Source organism: Eucalyptus grandis, chromosome 2 (assembly GCF_016545825.1).
Source record: "Eucalyptus grandis isolate ANBG69807.140 chromosome 2, ASM1654582v1, whole genome shotgun sequence".
NCBI classification, from domain to species: domain Eukaryota; kingdom Viridiplantae; phylum Streptophyta; class Magnoliopsida; order Myrtales; family Myrtaceae; genus Eucalyptus; species Eucalyptus grandis.
This window is the reverse complement of record NC_052613.1, coordinates 15,184,415-15,204,244: the sequence shown is the minus strand read 5'-3', so window position 1 is coordinate 15,204,244 and position 19,830 is coordinate 15,184,415. Positions and strand designations below refer to the sequence as shown.

The window sequence follows — 19,830 nt, the reverse complement described above, 5'->3', positions numbered from 1 at the left end:
AAAAGTAAAGGTCCAACAGCCAAAAGTCTTGATCCAAAACAAGGAGAGCAATTGACGTAACAAGCACTTATGGACAAATAGTATTTTATTTTGATTTGTCTAACCTTTGATGTGCATCCTTTGAAAGTCTTGATCTTTATTTAATCTTTTTGCTAGGTCATCGTCTTGGTCTTCCTAGATTTCACAGTTTTCTCTCTCCATTAGCTCATTGTCACTTTGCTTCACCATAACACCTTTGTTGTTCTTTACAGTGATTGATTCACCTATGGACATTGGAGGGATCGTTTTGGGTTCCTTTTTGGCTTCGTTCCTTCAGGTCCTGTTCGACAAGTTGACTTCTTCCACATTGAATTATGCACAACGAGAAGGAATCAGCAAAACTTTGCCTAAGGAGTGGAAGGAGATGTTGCTCACAATTAAGGCAGTGATGGCTGATGCAGAGGACAAGCAACTCAATGGTAACCGTCAAGTGAAGTTGTGGTTGGACAGTGTTAGGGACTTGGCCTATGACATGGAAGACTTGCTTGATGAGTTTGCAATCAAAGTCGCTCAGGTCGAGTCAAAGGCAGAATCTAGCACAAGCAGAGGTTTGGGGAAATGGAAGTTCCCTGTCTTTGGCCAACGACACTTGCACCTGTCTGAAACAAAGGTACAAGATATCAATGGCAAGTTGGAAGTGATTGTCACTAGGAAGGCTCATCTAAACTTGAGTGAGAATGTTATAGATAGATCTAACTACACCAGCAAAAGGGATCCGACCACTTCTCTACCAGAGCCTCGGTTTTTCGGAAGGGAGAAGGAAGAAGCACAGATGCTCAAACTATTGTTCAATGAGGTTGAAAATTCTGATGCCACCCTGAGAATAGTCCCCATAGTTGGTATGGGTGGTATTGGAAAGACAGCTTTGGCTAAGCGGCTGTATAATAATGCCGAAGTGAATGGATGTTTCGAGAGGAAAGCATGGGTTTGTGTCTCCGATGTTTTTGATATTTTCAACATAACAAAGAATATTTTCCACTCAATCACCGACAAATCCTGGGAGAACGAAGATTTTAACGGGCTTCAAGTTAGTTTGAGGGACAGTCTATTCGGGAAGAAGTTTCTTGTGGTTTTAGACGATATATGGAATGACAACTACCAAAGATGGACTGACCTCTTAAGGCCATTTGAAGTGGGGGCTAGGGGAAGTAGGATCATCATCACAACTCGCAACCTTGATGTTGCTTTCATAACAGGAGGGTCGCCGTACCCTTTGAAGGAATTGTCCCTTGATAATTGTATAAGCTTATTAGCCTTTCATGCTCTTCAAAAAACAAACTTTGAGAGCCACCTAGAATTTGAAACAATAGGCAAGAAGATAGCTGAAAGATGCAAAGGTTTACCCTTGGCAGCAAAGATGTTGGGCGGTGCCCTACGTAATAAAAAAAATCCTGATGAATGGAAAGATACCTTAAATAAATTAACAGGGGGTCTCCCGACGGCAGAGAATGAGGTTCTTTGTATCTTGAAATTGAGCTACGTCCATCTTCCTTCCTATTTGAAGAGATGTTTTTCTTATTGTGCAGTATTTCCTAAGGATTATGAAATTGAGAGGGATGAGCTAGTACTCTTATGGATAGCAGAGGGATTTTTAGATGGACATAAAATAAAGGAGAATAAATTGAGATTAGGACGGAATTACTTTGATGAGTTAGTATCTAGATCATTTCTTCAACAATCAAGTGTCCACACATCTAAGTTTTCAATGCATGATATGTTGAATGATCTAGCAAAGTCAATTGAGGGTGGGATATGCTCTAGCTTTGGGGAGTCTCAACCGGTAGTTAATGAAGATGATGCATCTATGAAGAGAACTCGTTATGCATCATTCATCTCATCACAGTTTGTTACATCAAAATGCTTAAGAGCATATCATGGACTGAAGGTATTAAGAAGTTTAATTCTGGTGTGTGTTGGATCTAGTAGAAGATCAAATAAATTCTTTATTTCCAACAAGGCGTTGAACGACTTGCTGACAAACTTGAAGTATTTGAGGGTGTTCTCATTATGTCATTGTGACATCAAAGAGGTACCGAATTGTGTTGGTGAATTAAAACATCTTCGATATCTCAATTTCTCAGACACTTATATCAAAAGGCTACCTGAGCCAATTGGTGGCTTGTGCAAATTACAAGCTTTGATCTTAAGAGGTTGTCATAGACTTTCAAAGTTGCCTGAAGATATCGCAAAGTTGGTCAGCTTGCAGTATCTTGATATTAGAGATACAGGAAGTCTAAAAAAGATGCCATTGGGTATTAGTAATTTGAAGAATCTTACTATCTTGTCCAAATTTGTGGTAGGAACAGAGAAGGGGCTACAGTTGAAGGAATTAAACAACTTGTCGCATCTTCAAGGAGAATTATTCATATCAAATTTACAAAAGGTGGAAGATGTTAGAGATGCTGTTGATGCTAATTTATTAGGAAAGCAAGGCCTAAGAAAATTATTCTTGCATTGGGATAAAGATTTTGGAATGCTTCGGAATGATAAGCACAAATCAGGGGTGCTTGAGTCTTTGCGACCTCATATTGATATTGAAAATCTCACTATTTTGAATTATGGCGGTACAATATTCCCGTCATGGTTAGATGGTTCATCATATTCTCGGATGGTGTCTTTGTGCTTGTGGGACTGTCCTTATGTCACATCGTTGCCTTCACTTGGACAACTACCTTTATTGAGAGAATTATCTCTTAAAGGTCTAAATGCAGTAAGAATAATAGGTTCTAATTTTTACGGAGGTGATAGGCCTTTTTTGTCCTTAATTACTTTGCAGTTCAAAGAGATGTTGGCATGGAAGGATTGGTCTCCTTATGTGGGGGGCCCAAAAGAAGAAGTCCCATTCTCTTGTCTTCAGCATCTTGTTGTCCAAAGTTGTCCTTCGCTGGTCGGGACATTGCCTAGTCAACTTAATCGTCTTATAAAGCTTGAAATTCATTCATGCCAACAATTGAATAACTCAATCAGTGAGTTATGTCTTCCATCTCTCGATGAGTTATACCTTAAGGATTGTAGTAAGGAGATTTTAAGGAGATTGGTCAACCTGACTTCTTTGACCATTCTCAAAATTAAGAGTATTATAGAGCTTGTTAGCTTTGATCATGGATTTATGAGCTACATGGGCAACCTAAAGAAGCTTTATATAGGACAGTGTGACAAGCTAACATTCTTGTGGCAAGATGGAGATGAAACACGAAATCTCACTTGCCTCCAGGAATTAGTCATTAAAAAGTGTCCTCAATTTATATCCTTTGTGGTAGGAGGAGGAGAGATAGAGCTATCCTATAATCTTAAAAGGATGGAATTGGTGGATTGCACAAGTTTAGAAAAGCTTCCAAGCAAGATGCACACACTTAGACGTTTGGTGATTACAAATTGTCCAAAAATCATGGAACTAAATATTCTTCAAGATGACTTCAGCAGCAATAATTCGATTTCTCAACTTGAATCTCTTGAGGTAAGTGCCTATAACTCTCCGATATCCTTTTCATTTGCCAATGGTAGAGTTGCTCCTGTGAAGGCACTTTCTATAAACTACTGTAAGGGAGTGGAGTCATTGGAAGGGATTACCATAGAATCGCTTGAAAGAATCAGAATTGAAGGCTGTGAAAATATGGGAAGCTTACCACAATGCCTTCACACGCTCTCCCATCTTACTCAATTGCATATTTGTAATTGTCCAGCATTGGAGATAGAGGACTTCCCTCCCCTTCCCATCACCCTCTCGAGTCTTAATCTTAGTAATTGTTCTAAGATAAAGTCTATTGCCAATTGTAACATTGCCAACTGTAACAATCTCACTAAATTGGTAATATGGAGGTGTTTAGCATTAGAGATAGAGGACTTCCCACCCCTTCCCCTCACCCTGCAGAGTCTCACACTTTGGGCATGTTCGATGATAAAGTCGTTACCCAATCAGTGGCATCATCTTACTTCCCTCCAGGAGTTGATAATTTGTTATTGCGAAAATATCAAATGCTTCCCCAAAGGAGGTCTGCCTCCCAAATTGCGAGTCCTTAGAATTCAAGGGCTCGTGAATCTAAAGCAGCCTGTGAGAGAGTGGGGCTTGCACCTGCTCACATCTCTCGAGAGACTGAGCGTTGATTTTGACAGGGGAGGGGAGGGAGAGAATGAGTGGTTTCCTTCGAAGGATGAGGATGCCTGGAGTCTCTTTCCTTCCTCTCTAATCGGTCTTCGCATATATGATTTGAGAAATGCGGAAAGACTATCGAGTGGTCTCCGCAACCGTCTCTCCTCTCTCCAATGGTTATTGATTGGAGATTGCCCCAAGTTGAGGTACTTGCCAGAGGATGGCTTCCCTCCCTCCCTCCAACAATTGCTCATATATTCATGCAAGATTCTAAAAAAGCAATATGCAAAACTCACTAGTGACTATTGGCCCCTCATCCAAGAGATCCCTGAGATCTACATTGATGAGCGGATCCGATGAATTGATTCGTGCATCTACACAACAGTCGGTTTTCTTAGGGTTTGGGTAAGTTATTTTTGGTTTGGAAGGCATTCTTTTCCATTCTACTTTCTCAATTCAATGCTCAATACGGACTGATGTTTGGGTGGGGGATCTCGTTAGGTTGGATTGGCTCTGTTTCGTTGGACGATAAACTGTAGGGCGAAACGCTTGCAGTGCCGCCTCTTGCTGTATTGATGACATATCCTCATTTTCTGCTTGATGCCTAAACCAATTGTGAATGAAATCGCACCATCATGAAGAATTGTAGCATTCCACAATCATAGTCCTCTGCATTTTCAGCGTCTATCGTTTGTACTCTTCCCAACACCTTTTTTCCTGGGCCCTTAAGCTCATTCACTTTGGTTGTTTTGTAGATACCATTGTGATCTTGCATTGGCAGAATCTCTTGGAAGGATCACGCGCGAACGCTGCTAAGGTAGGGCTAATGCTATTAGTGTCAATGTCTTGTTTCATTTTTTTTTTCTCTTTTTGGCAATTTATCAAAAAACGAAGAAGCAATTAAATATATTTGTTGCATTGCTATGTTCTCAATTTTCCTTCTAGTGAAGACAATCTAAATAAGGATAAATATTTTTGAAAATCTAAAAGGATATTTAGTTTTGTGGAAGCTGTGACATGATTGTGAAGAAAGGGAATGTGGTTTTTTTCTTTTTATGGTTTTCTTTAGAATCAGGAACCTTTTTTTTGTTGATGATGATTCTTCGTAGCATTGAGCAATCGATTTGGGATAAAATTTTGAGGCAGCTCATTGCTCCAAGCTTTCACATGACAACATTGATATTCCATAAATCGCTTTCTGGTTGGGTCTTGAACTCTGGTGGTTTAGGAACTGTTGCTCACAGCTTGCTAGAAATTTTTAGCAAATATACTTATGCTTGTTTGGTTGAAATTGTAATGATAGGCTGCCTACCTCTGGGTTTGCATTATCAGCAATGACCTTTGGGTTGGCATTTCCATTTACTCAACCGTGGAATATGATTTCAACATGAAAGTGCTAATATGAACACCTAGAGGGGGTGAATAGGTATGAAAAAAATTTTGCAAAATGCAGTAAAAAACTTTGCTTTTAACTTGAGCTTGGTCGACTACAGACTTTGCAAAAGGAATTGGACTTTCACAGCTATTTCAAAACACATAAGTATATCATAGCAAATAAAGTAAAGGAGTTAAGGAAAGAAAATGTTGTACATGAAATTTATAGTAGTTCGGCTTAGATCAAGCCTACGTCTACTCCCCACGCTAACAGCCTCCTAGCTGGATTCCACTATGCAATCAACAAAAGATTACAACTTTGAATGTAAGTACTTAGTAGTAGATCACACTATCTCACTAAGTCACTCTTTTGGTATTTCTCTCACGACCACAAACGTTTAAGCTAACCAAAGACAAGTGTATGATCGAAGTTAGTTCAGACTTTGGAATTATAAATTCTACGCTCCATCTCTTACTTGCTTATCGGTCATTGATCTCCTTAAATACTCCTCCACTTCCAAACTAGCCGTTGGACAATATCTTGAGGATTGTCTTCCAATCTACCCATTGAACATATCTATATCTAGAAGATTTGGTAGTCGTTGAGTGATAGAAGTAGAATCCCAAATTGATTTTAATTGCCCATACAAAGAGAATCTTGGTTTCTATAAGTAAAGCTTATTCGTATAGAAAGTTATTGTCTTCAAAATTCAATCGTCAATCAATTAGATTGAGTCAATCAAATCAATCTTGATGTAAAATCCAAATCAGATCACTAGTTGTTATATGTTTGGGACTTGTGTTACGTTCTGTCTCATTCCGGATGTAAAGTTTGAGAGCAATAGACTTTACACTCTGAGTCTGAACATATTCTGCTTCTGAACAGATTTAGCTTTAAGATTTGAATATAGTCTGAATAAGTTCAATTTCAGCATAGAGTCTATCTTATAGTTCTTCATTCACGTTCAGTCTGGAATTGGTCAAAATGAACAGACTTCTGATGTAGAACAGACTTTGACACTAAAGTATGGCAGTCTTCAGACATTAACAATATCCTGTTCTATCATCTGCATAGTCTATTACTTAAACATTAGACACATTAGTATCTTTTGATTTATTTTGTCATCTTCAAAACATCATAAGGGATTTTCCTAACAATCTCCTCCTTTTTGATGATGATAAAACAATCTTTGAATATGCAGATGTGTAATCACACTTTTTAAAATAATGATAAATCAATCATCAAATTTTAGATTTTAAAAAAATGTGATTTGAATCAAAAGACAGCAAATAGATTGAGCATAACAATATATAGAAAAATAATCGTAGCTCAATATCAATCAATCAACACGTATGCATATTTATATTCTATTCCCCTTTTTGTCATAATCAAAAAGCGATAATAATAGAAATATTATCATGTAGAGAATATAAAACGATAACAAATATATCTCGCATAAAACATAATTTCCGAAAAAATCAGCTTTTATAAAGTAATTGAATATTAAAGATATGCGATATAGCTCACTTCGATCATATATATCAGCAAATATCCACTAAAAATCACGGATGCATTATAAAATTTACTAACCCTTTTTGTCATAATAAAATGATAATATCCATAAGAGATTTGTTAATGACAAAAAAGGTAATAAAAGATGTACTAACCGGATTTTGTAGAACTTAAATTCCGACAAATTTACCTTTTCCTTCTTTCCATAATAATTAAGATCATGATCAATTCAAAAAGATTTTTCCAAAATTGATCAAAGCTCCCCCTCAATTTGTTGCCTTTTTGAGGTGATCACGATTCTTTTCCTTTATCTTGGATTTGCTTTCTCCCCCTATCCTCATGACAATAATAACAGTAATTGTGGCTTGTGCACGTTGATCAGAAGATTTTTCCATTATTTCCTTTGTAGCAACAATATCCACAATGATACCACCTGTGGTGGCGGCGTAGTGGTTGAGCTTCAGTTCCTTTCGAGAGAGGTCTGGAGTTCGAATCCCTGTGTCGTTTGCCTTATTGGAAAGGAATCCACGACTTGCCCGGGGTAGAAAGGGTGGCGGTGACTATCCTGCTCCTCCAGGGTTTACTCTGCTGCGAAGCAGCGCACGGAGGCTCCTTGGGCACGAAAAAAAAGAAAAAACAATATTCACAATGATCATTTGCATTTTAAAATTCGAGGCAAGAATTTATTTTCTTCAATCAAGCTCTTCTCGAATTCAACTTGCATAAATTTAACGAACTTTTTGCACAAATAAGCTGTAATAATATTCGCATAATATATAATGCCATTTCTTCAAATAAATCAATTGAATAGCATATATAAAATTATCAATTATTAAGATTCTGAATTACTCTACCTTCTGTACAACACATAAGGGATTTCCTCAACAATTTGTAAAAATTTTGCCCAAGGAAGGGATTTTTTTAGCCTCCAGAAGATAGTATAGAATCTCCATAATTTTCAGATTGAGCTTTCCAAAATTCATATGGAAGATTCTTTTGTCACTTGCAAATTCTTGTATAATGGATAACAATCCTTGTAAAAATATCACATAATACCTTCCTCCGATTTGCGGATCAAACTTGCTAGATATAAGATATCTTATAAGAATACAACAAGAATATCCATAAATATGCAATAATATCTTTCGAGACCAAAGGGATTTCCTTGAGCATAAATCTCAGATATATATATATATATATATATGCATTTCATATTATTGATGCATTTCGCAAAAAGAAAGTAGATATTTTTATCACGTGCCAAACCAAGCAATTTTAAAAAAAATGCAATGCCTTATGTTTATAACAAAAGATATTTGCAATATAAATCATATATAATACATAGGCAATCATCTAAAATCATGATAAATGTATGTAGGGATTTACAAGGCAGGATAAAAAAAAAATATTCTCTTACCCAAGGTATATGATTGCAATATACCCAAAAAAAAAAAATCATTACCAATCTTCGCTTGAGATTCTTTTCTTATTGCACCAAAATTTGCGTAGATTCACAATCATTCTTGCCTTATTGAATTTCCCGCAATCAACTCATTTCCTTTTTGGTATCCATCAATTTGGATCCTTCCTTGACATTAGAGCAAAATAGAAAATCTCCGTAAATAAACAAATATTCTTTCTTAACTCATCATAACATGTTATTTAAGGAAAGAATATTATGCAAAATAATATCTTTGAAAAAGAAATTCTCACTTAGTCAAAGCACAATAAAATCAGGGAGAATAAAATCATTGAATATTTAATAAATAATATTTTGCATAATAAATTAATATCATGTAAAACAGATTTTTAATATGCAAAATACAATAAAATTTGAGAGTATAAAATCAAACCAAATAAACTCAATTGTCTCTAAGTAGGATATCAAAAAAATAATCACACGTATTATATCAAATCTCCACTCACGAATCACAAAAATAAATCACACGATTCTTTCTTTAATAAAAAAAATCAAAGAATATGGTTAATATAAAATCCAAATCAAATTGAAAAAAAATGTATTCCTCACCAAATTTTCTTTCTTCTCTTCCTTTATTTCCTGCAAAAAACAACTCATCTTTTCTTTGGTACCCATTTTTTCTTGGGTCCATGAGAGTTAGTAGAGTATGCTGCTTTTATCCATTCTTTGTTAATAGGTCTCCAGACTTTAGGAGGTTCTTTCTTAAAGTGTTCCAAGTCTCCACAATTTGAACACTTGAGGGCATTTCGACCAATAGGTTTTGTAAAAATCCTTTCAAAATGCTTCTTGTATGCAAGTCTAGGAGGTTGTTGTCTAAGTCTCTCATTAACTTTAGGAAAATCTATTAGAGAATCACTTTCCTAATTGAAACTAAGTCCCGACTTATTATAGTAAGGTACTTGTATAGAAAGGATATGCTCCAATGTTTTTGAACTATTTGAAAATATTGTCGAAATATTTGAAAATTCCTTTCTTCAAAGAATCATTTTCTTTGACAAGTAAATCTCAACTTTATTTTATTTGTAGAAAATCTTTTTGCAAACTTTCAAACTTTTCTTTTTGAGAAAGATCATATTGCCTAAGCCATGAATTATTTTTTTAGTTTGGAGATCATTTTAAGTGAAGATTTGAGATTTAAGCAAAACTCATTTATATACTTTGAAACATTGATAGGAATTTTTGAATGGCTTACCTCAATTTCCTCATTGGATTATGAGTCTGTGTCCGAGTCAGACTTTGATTCTGAGTCTGTGTGTGAGTCAGACTCAGATTCTGAATGTGCCATCAAACATATATTTCCTTGCTCATCAGTTTCTATCATGGTTCTTTTCTGTACATTATGCTTGTATTGTTTTCTTCCACTGAATTTCCTCCCTTTTTCTAGCAGGTTTTTGAATTTCTTGATCATAAAAGTGAGCTCTTCATCATCCAAGTCATTTTCTAAGTCTGTATTATCAGAATCTGTGTTAGATTTTAAAGCGATGGACTTTTTATCTTAGGGATCTTCATCATTGATTTGTTCCACTTCATAGGATTGAAGAGTGTCAATCAATTCATCAACAGAGAGTGGCATAATTCTCTGAGTCTCTCAAATTGAGGTCTTTACATGGCTCCAATCTTTTTAGAGACCTTGCAAGAGTTTGTTGACCTTCATTGGGGAAGAAATTGGCCGATTTTGATATGCTAAACCATTTACAATTTCTATAAAACGGCTGAACATATCTTCAATCGACTTTCCTTGCTTCATCTTGAAGGATTCATATTTGCCAAGCAGGAAGTTTACTTTTGTCTCTTTTACACGATCAGTCCCTTCATATGTAACATGAAGTCTATCCAAAACTTCTTTTGTTGTTTCACATGAAGAGATTCTGTTATATTTAGTAGGAGACAAAGCTCAATATAAAGAACAAATGACTTTTGCATCAAACGCTTCTCTTTTAGATATCTCCATTTGAGACATAGGAGCAAGGGTTTGGTGTCTTTGTCTTTGCCATTTTTGTTTGATGTAGACGCAGCGGCAGGATTGATTCATTTTTCCACAACATCCCATTGCAAGGGATCTCTAGATCTTAGGAATGCCTTCATTTTGTTCTTCCACACAATGTATTATTTTCCATCAAAATATGGTGGCCTGGTGTTGCTTTGCCCTTCCATAAGTCCTGATGCCAAGATACTAACCATATAAGATCTTTAGCTCAAAACTAAAAACACTTTTATAAACCAAGCACTTAGCTCTGATACTAATTGAAAGTGCTAGTATAAACACCTAGAGGAGGGTAAATAGATGTGAAAACAGATTTTGCAAAATGCAGTGAAAAACTTTACTTTTAACCTGAGTCTGGTGGACCACAGACTTTAAAGAATGAATTAGACTTTAATATCTATTTCAAAACACATAAGTATATCGCATCAAATAAAGTAAAGGACTTAAGGAAAGAGAATGCTGCACACGAAATTTATAGTGGTTTGGCTTAGATCAAACCTACGTACACTTCCCATGCTTACAGCCTCCTGGCTGGATTCCACTATGCAATCAATAAGAGACTACAACTTTGAGTGCAAATAATTAGTAGTAGATCACACTATCTTACTAAATCACTCTTTTGATATTTCTCTCACCATCACAAATGTTTAAGCTCACTAAAGACAAGTGTATGATCGAAGTTGGCTCAAACTTTGGAATTATAAATTCCATGCTCCATCTCTTACTTGCTCATCAGTCCTTAATCTCCTTAAATACCTCTTCACTTCCAAACTAGCCGTTGGACAGTATCTTGAGGATCGTCTTCCAATCTACCCGTCGGACAGATCTATATCTAGAAAATTTGGTAGCCGTTGAGTGATAGAAGTAAAATCCCAAATTGATTATGATTGCCTATATAAACAGAATCTTGGTTTCCATAAGTAAAGCTTATTCGTATAGAAAATTATTATCTTCAAGATCCAATTGTCAATCAATTAAATTGAGTCAATCAAATCAATCTTAATGTAGAATCCAAACCAGATCACTAGCCGTTATATGTTCGGGGCTTATGTTATGTCCTGTCTCGTTCCGGATGTAAAGTTTGAGAGCAATAGACTTTACAATTTGAGTCTGAGTGCAATAGACTTTACAATCTGAGTCTGAACATATTCTGTTTTTGAACAGATTTAGCTTTAAGGTATGAACATAGTTTGAATAAGTTCTATTTCAACATAGAGTCTGTCTTCTGGTTCTTCATTCACGTTCAGTTTGGAATTTGTCAAAGTGAGCATACTTCTGATATAGAACAGACTTTGACACTGAAGTCTGGCAGTCTTTAGACATTGCCAATATCCTTTACATGTTCAATCATTTGCATAGTATATTACTTAACCATTAAACACATTAGTAGCTTTTGATTTATTTTGTCATCTTCAAAACATCATAAGGGATTTTCCTAACACATCATACATTATGCCATTTGATCTAAAAATACCTTCTCATGTGGCATTCTTCCCATAGGGAGTTTCAAAACAAAATGTTTGAGCTAACATGGGTTCCTTTGGTGCAACCGGAAATCTTACGATTCAACCAATTTGTGTCTTGCCTGGTATGTCTCCTTTCTTTGTGCTAGTGTAGCATGTATAATTTTTTTGTTGAAGCAATGTTCTTATGACATTGTGAAGCTCTACCAGAGGTTAGATAATTTGTAATTCGAATTGTAGTTCACTGTGTACTTTCTCCCAGGCTTTTTGGATGTTATTGCACATATAACATGGTGCTTTGACCATATAAATAGGTGGTTAGAAAAGCAGAGTTGCATTTGCCAAGATAACTTTCAAGCAACCACGCATAGTTTTGCTTGACGAGCCATCCAATCATCTGGTAAGTTCTACTCATATTTCTCCATTTTATGTGGACCCCTTTTGTTTGTAAATCCGGTCTTTAAATTTTGCTTTAATGACCAGTGACTAAAGAATTATCTTTGCAAATTGTTATTTTCTTGTCTAATGATTAGTGTTTCTATTTTCTTGCCTATCCACAACTATAGGATTTGGATGTAGCTGAGGCGCTCATTCAAGGTCTAATCTTGTTCCAAGGAGTAATTCTGATGGCGAGATTGATTTTCTTGTCAAAGTACTTCAATTTAACCAACGATGGATAATTTCACAGCTAATGGCCCTCTTTTCACCTTGATTTGTAGGTTATTCAATGTGAGCATCTAATAGTCAAAAGCTTGGATGAGGTCTAGGTGGTTTCACAAGGCAAGGCGGCACCTCTCCATGGGAATTTCCAGGACTATAGGAATGAACTATGGTTTTTGTTGGATTAGGTGAATCTAGTAATTGCCATCAACTAAGAGTGGTTCACTGGGTTCACATTACCTAACAAAACAAAAAATGAGGCTTAGCTACAGAGAAAGCGAATAATGATGAAGAGACAATTGTTGTTGATATACAGGACGGACTCACAATTACACCAGCCCTCATTTGTCAACTTGATAAGGGCTCGTGGAACGATGAGCCTTAACTTTTGACATCGAGCATGCAGTATCATTTGCAATAGCTTAAGAACTGAGTTGGGATTGTAGTCCTAATATAATTTATGATTCTTTGCACATTTTGTTCTAGCAATAGGTTCATTTGTTGTGCCCCTGGAAGTTTGATACTCTATTGCCACCGAAATTAGCTTTCCCTTGAACACTAAAATGATTTAATCATTTGCAAAAGAATGTTGTAGCACAGTAAATTATTTTGTAAGACAATCTATTTTGTGAGAAAGTTGTATTAGTTATAGTTCATCCTTCTTTATTCAAATACAAAAGAATCACGAAAATCAATGGCATTCCACAATCATATTCCTCTGCATTTTCAGCTTCTGTTGTATGCTTTATTCCCAACATCTTTTTCCCGTGCCCTAGCTCATCCACTTTGATCGTTTTGTAGATGCCATTGTCATCTGCATTGGCCAAATCTCTTGGAAGGATCACTTTCAAAAACTTTTGAGGTAAGGCTAATGTTGTCAATGTTATGTGTATTTTTTTTTTTACAATTTACTAGAAAGGAAGAAGTATTTATATTTATATGGTGCATTGATTTGTTCTAAATTTTCTTCTAACAATTATAATCTAAATAAGAATAATCTCTCTCAAAATCTAAAAATAGGATTAGTCATGTGGAAGTTGCGATATGACTGCAAAGAAAGGGGATGCAATTTTTTTTTTCTTTTATTATATTTTTCTTTAGAATCGAGAAGCTTCTTTTTGTTGTGATGATTGTTGACACCTAAATTTTGGCCACCCGATTAGTCATTTATTGCATTAAAAAATTAGGGTTTAATTTTATCCTTGGAAAAATAATTAATTGCATAGCATATAGATTTAGGTGCATTTGCATTTTTTTTTACATTTATTTATTGGACCAGTGGCGGATGCGTTCGAATTAGTAGTTCTGAGCTTTAAATTGACAGACCGGACTAAGCCCACGAAACGAGCAAATTGGCACAAGCCCCTTTTTTTTTAATAATCAAAGATTATCTCGAGAAAAATAGAAATTTGAAATTTTTCGGGATATGATGAATTTTTTTGAATAGGGCATGTGGAAAAGAAAATATTGCATTCATCAAAATGAATATTGCGTTTGGAAAAAGAATCTTTGTGGATATCGATTTGGGAAAATTAAAACCCTAATTCGTGGCCTACAAATATGTTGAATGTGTAGGGTTCGGGGGCTTTTTCTCTCGATCACTTGGTAAAAAATTCAACTAAAAAAGAGAAAGGTTTCCCTTCATTTTAAAGGGTTTTGTGGGAGTAAGGAAGGTTTTTCTTTTGCTAAAGAAAGGAAAAAAGAAAGAGGCATCTGCTGCACTTTCTTCTGCTGACAGCAGAGAAGATAGCAACGTGCAGTAAGAGAGAAGCGGTGTGCATAGGGGGGAAAAGGGGAAAAAGCCAACGTGAGAGAGAATAGACAGATAGGGAAGTGACGAAAAAGCAGAGGGAAAATAAGAACTATTGCTCTTCTTCTTCGCAGCTTCCGCCAGTGCTCCTTGCTATCCGTGAGCCAGTAGCTGCCGTCACTTTGCCGTGCCCCTGCCTCGACGTGCCTTCGTCATTGCTGTCCACGCCCCGCTGGTCGCCGTCCGCAACGCCCATGAAGCCTCCGTGTCGCACCATTGCAATGGTCACTGCATCAACACCGCTGCGGTATTAGCAATCTGTGAAGTCGCCACCATCTCGCTGCCAGCCGTGATCTACTTGGTTTTTCTCTATGAATCCATCACTGCTTGCTGCTCCGCTCGAGCTCCGTTCTTGATGCTAGGACTTAAGAGCGGTCCTCCATCTTCGACACCTTCACTTGCTCGCCTGTAGCCACATCTATTGTTGCCTCTGCCGGCCACTGTGCCTCCTCGTCGACCTCTTGCACTCACTGCGCTTGCACCACAGCAACCGCTTCGCAAGCAGCCCATGAAGCTGTCGCGCCATTGCTGCCCTACATGTCGCATCAGGACCCCCTCTCTGAGCGATGCCCACAGTAGCCTTCCGCCGAGCCGTCTCCACTAGTCGCTGTTGCAGATCCGGTGGTCTGCTTGCTGCCGGTCTACCCGCCAACATCTTGCCACTGCCGGAGCTCCGAATCAATGACCCACCACCACGAGCTGCCAAGTCATGCGTGGAAGGAAAAAAAAGGGAAAAAAAAAAGAGAAAATCAAATTAGGTAGTTTTTATTTACGTTATTTTTTATTTTATTTTTTATTAATATTTTATGTATTTTGCTTTTTTTCTTTTAGTAGAGTTGTTGATGTATGATTAAGAGCCTGACATGAAATAGCCCTTCAAATTAGGGATTGACAGTCCGATTCTTGTGCTTGAAATCCGACTCACAATCTCTTGCAAAATCGACAATCCGATCTCACACCTGAGATTCGATTAGCAATTCATTTAAAAATTGGCCAACCCTATCTCATGCGTGAGATATGGTTTGTTGATTTATGGATATCAATCTTATCTTGTCTGATTTGCTGTCGTGTTAGTTGAGTCAATTTAATTTTTGTAAAAGGAAAAATCCAAAAAATATTTCAGTTAGGATTAGATTTGTTTTAGAATATTTCTTGTTTTAGGGTTATCTAGAATATGGATTTTATTTCAATTTTTTTAAATAAAAAATGCATTCATTTAGGATGTTATTTTTTTTAATTGCACATTTAATTATTTGGCAATCTTTAATTGCAAATTTCATAAAAGAAAAATGATAAATTAGAATTAGGACATTCTTTGCACGTCATTGCATATTAGGATGGATTGCATGCTTGCTAAGAAAATTTTAAAAAATCATGTGCACGTCATATAGAATTAGGTTCATGAAATGCTCGTCATCTAGTGATTGTTGCTAAGTCCATTTAATTAGAATTTGCCCGTCATTAGAATTAGGTCATTTAGCTAATTTGGATTGCACATTTAATTATTGCATTTATTTTAATTTCGAAATTTATGGAAAATAAAAAAATTGTCTTAGGATAAATCAATTTCATGCTTTAGGATAGACTGCATTTTAGTCCTGTCATGTAGTTTAGGTCATATTGTCATGTCATATCATTTCATGTTAGATTAGAAGCATTGCATTGCATATGGATATATCCTCATTAAAAAAAAAGTGAAAACAAAAATTGAATGATTGCGTGTTAATTAGAAATCATATTTATGACTGTTAATGTGAATTCTGATCTAACAACATAGATGATGTTGTTACCATGAGGTAAGTCTTGTGATTTATTCATTGCTTTTCTTGGATGTTAAATTGGTGGTTTGCACACCCACATGATCACCTCCATGTTAGGGAAGTGAATTAAAATTAATTCAAACTGCTTGCAAAACATTTTTTCGAAATAAAAAAAAGAAATGTGCCGAAAGGGCACTAGGAAAGTTTAGTGTAACCAAGTCCTCATACCTAAAGTCTCTAGTTCATAAAAGTAAAATAGTTCTCCCGTTATTTTACTTAGGTGTTTAATCGACCTACCGTAAACCGATTAGTGGTGACTCCCTTTTCCGTGCGAAATATTTGAATCTAAGTCATGAATTGATATGGACTTGAGAGAGCCCGAACTAAGTGAGGCTTAGTAATCCATTAGTCTAATTTTATGTGGTATGCTCGAAAATTTAGTCGCAACAGCTTGGCGACTCCACTGGGGATAGTTAATACTCTTAGTGGATTTAGGCCATTTATCTCTTCTATTTGCAAAAATATTTCCATTTGGCAGCGAGGATCCCAGGTACGTCCTTAACATTTAAGGTGTTAAATGTTTTTACATATTGGGAGGTATAAGGAGAAGTGTTTGCTAACCCTTGTTTTGTAGGGAGGTGTAGGAATGTATAGTTTACATGCACATATGAAGTGTTTCTTGCTATAAACTCTTGTGCATGCTTTGCATTTACATTACACTCTTGCACAAATAACTTGCTGTCATACCTAGGTTGCATTAGGACACTTAGGATGGTATTGAGTTGGATATGACTTCGACCGTGAGGCCGTGTAGTAGAGGTTGTCCAACTCAATCCCGAAAGTTTTCTCTTAGTGTCAAGAATGTTTACCTTTGCCCGCGAGGCTGCGTCGCATTGGAGTATCATTTTTTACTAAGCCGTAGTTAAAAGGACTTGACTTAGTATGCGAGGCTGCGACTAGTCATCCCGCCCTTTTAGCTCCACCTTGCTTAGCCTTCTTAGTTAGAAATCGAACTTCACATTTCATGCACTTTTCTATGTGTTTTCTTTAATTGTCTGGTAAAGTAAGTTTTCTAATCATTTACTCTTGCAATTTACTTACTTTATTATGTCTTTGGTCTGTCCATGACATTAGGTTGGTCGAGTCCTGATCTATAAACAATGGGAAGATTCGACATTCGATTCTTGCCTGCACCAAAGGTTGAACTCAAATCATTATGGGATCGTCTAGGTCACAATAGCCAACGCTATGTGGAAAGTAGACTTGGTCACCTGGTTCCCCTTCTCGACATCGATGTCCAAAGCGGCGTCATGCAAGCACTTGTTCATTTCTAGTGCCCCAAAACATCAATGTTCATATTTGGTAAGCATGAGTTGACACCAACTTTGGAAGAATACAGCATTGGCATAGGAAAACCTTTGGAATTGGAATTGATAAACCCACCTCTTGGATTAGAACCTAAATCAATTTTGTCTGACTTTCTTAGGATGGATAAAAATTTGATAAAAAGAGTGTTGAAAGATAATTGTCACGCATGTCCTTTTTCCTTTCTAGATCAAAGTTTTGATGATGCAAATACTCTTTTAAAAAGCAAGATCTTCCTTCTAGCCTTTTTTCGGATTTATTGTTTTTCCTCTTCGTAAAGGCACCATTAATCCTTCTGTTACATGGGTGGTCAAACAAGTGTGTGCTAGTTTTGTCAACACTATTCTAGCCGAAGCATTCTTGTTGCTCACTTGATTTAAAGAAGATCAAGATAAAACCTTTCATGCACCAACCAAGCTTTTACAAGTCTGGTTCTTTTCTCACATGAGTAAGATCAATATTCGCATGCAAATTATTAATGTTACTGATTCCCATCATCCCATTGAGATTTTCAAAAATCATCAGGATCGAACTCTAAATCTTTCTTACTCAAAATGGGTCAAATTGTTGAAAAATCCAAATACCAAGATTTTCCTATGGCATGCTAAATGGTTCCAAGTCTCCAAAGCATGTCTCTCTCATGGCAATGATGAGTCAATCCCACTATTGGGGATCACAGGTGCTACTTCCTATTACCCACTTCGAGTGGCTCACCAATATTGAGTTGTGCAGGATCTACTACCTCCCCTCAAGTCGGGTTTGTTCCAAGTCCGATCCACTGCCAAGGATGGTGATCACCAAAATGAGCTTCTCTTTATTGAACAAGCTTGGCTCACATGTCGCGAACAAAAGTTGACCTTGCTTGAAGATAAGCTTGAGGGGAAGGAAAAGACTTACCATGCCACATCTCGATATATCCATCAGCACAAGATCCTGACTGAGCTTCTCCCAAAAGTGCCAGATGTGACTAAAAGGCCCACTCAACAAGTGGAGCTTAATCGTCACAAGAGGAAGATCGAAGTGTTGGAGAAATCTCTCTAAAGTGTTTTGAAGCTGACAAAACGTTTCTATCAGTCTAGTCCGAAGGCATGCGAGACCTTTGTACTTTGAGTCTAAAGACTTTCGGATCACCGGACTCGGCACACAAGACTCAAGACTCAAGACTATTCTCATTGATAGTTTCTAATCTAGCGACGAAGGCGATCCAGAGCTAAAGTGTTTGGTTAAGGATTTGGTCTTATCGACTGGAGAAGATCTCTCGGCTGGATTTAATATAACGGATTATTTATTCGAAATCAAGATCGTTTGAAGATCTGATGATTGACGAAATATTCTTGGAAGGTTCTATTCTTGGAAACCAAGATCCTGATTATATGGGTGAACAGGATTGATGGGCTATCGACATGTTCCTTTAATAGCTCGAATGACCTTCTTAATTGATTCTGTCCAACGGGAAGATTGGAAGAATTCCTTTGGTAAGTGCCAACGGGTATGATGGCATAAAGGAGTATAAAAAGAAGACGTTCCAGTTATTCTAATGTGTGCTCGATAGAGAAATTTCAGAGTCTGAAGCTCCTTGATTATTAGTCGATTCATATTGAGTGAAACTGTACACACAAAGAGAGTTTATACTTAGTGATACCTTGAGAGAGTGTGGTAGATCTTCTACACCAAGAAATCAAGGAAGAACAAGATCTTGTAATATCTCTTTGTTCATAGTGGAATCTAGCCAGTGGGCTGTCAGTGCAGAAGAGTGGACGTAGGCTTGAAATAAGCCGAACCACTATAAACCTCGTATTCAATTTTCTCTTCCCTACTCTTAGTCTTACTTTGATCATTGTTTGTTTATTGACGAGGAAAAATTGTCTTATTTCTATCAATTGTCTAGTATTGTGCGATTATCATTAGAAATTACTCGTTATACCTATTCACTCCCCCTCTAGGTACTTATACTAGCCATATCACGAAGAACTTGAGAAGCAAGCCAAGAAGGAGGCTAAGGAGAAGACGCAACTACATCGAGTGTTGGCTTCCTATTTGTTTATAGATCGGGCCAAATAAACTGGCTTGAATCTATTTAGTTTTTTTACTTTAGCTTAATGTTTAGGAAGTTGAGTCATTTACTTGAATAGTTAATTTGTTTAGGATATTTCAAAGTTTTTTACATTGTCAATGTCAAACAATTTCATGAATAAAAGCGTTAGACTTTCGTCATGGACTGACATGTTTTATATGAGATGCTTATTTTGTTAATTTCCTCAGTTTAGGTCATAACATATCCCTCACGTTCAC

General features: G+C 36.6%; 1 protein-coding gene across 1 annotated transcript; it reads left to right on the top strand.

Annotated features, from left to right (window-relative positions):
* The first annotated feature begins 265 nt into the window (after positions 1 to 265).
* On the top strand, positions 266 to 4,489 carry LOC120290527 (putative disease resistance RPP13-like protein 1). Its single transcript, XM_039306813.1, has one exon. It carries the CDS (start codon positions 266 to 268, stop codon positions 4,487 to 4,489), a length of 4,224 nt encoding a protein of 1,407 aa, XP_039162747.1.
* The last annotated feature ends 15,341 nt before the right edge of the window (positions 4,490 to 19,830 follow it).

Bases quoted from the DNA above. Each gene is read 5' to 3' on its own strand.
- LOC120290527 (XM_039306813.1), top strand. From the start codon at position 266: ATGGACATTGGAGGGATCGTTTTGGGTTCCTTTTTGGCTTCGTTCCTT.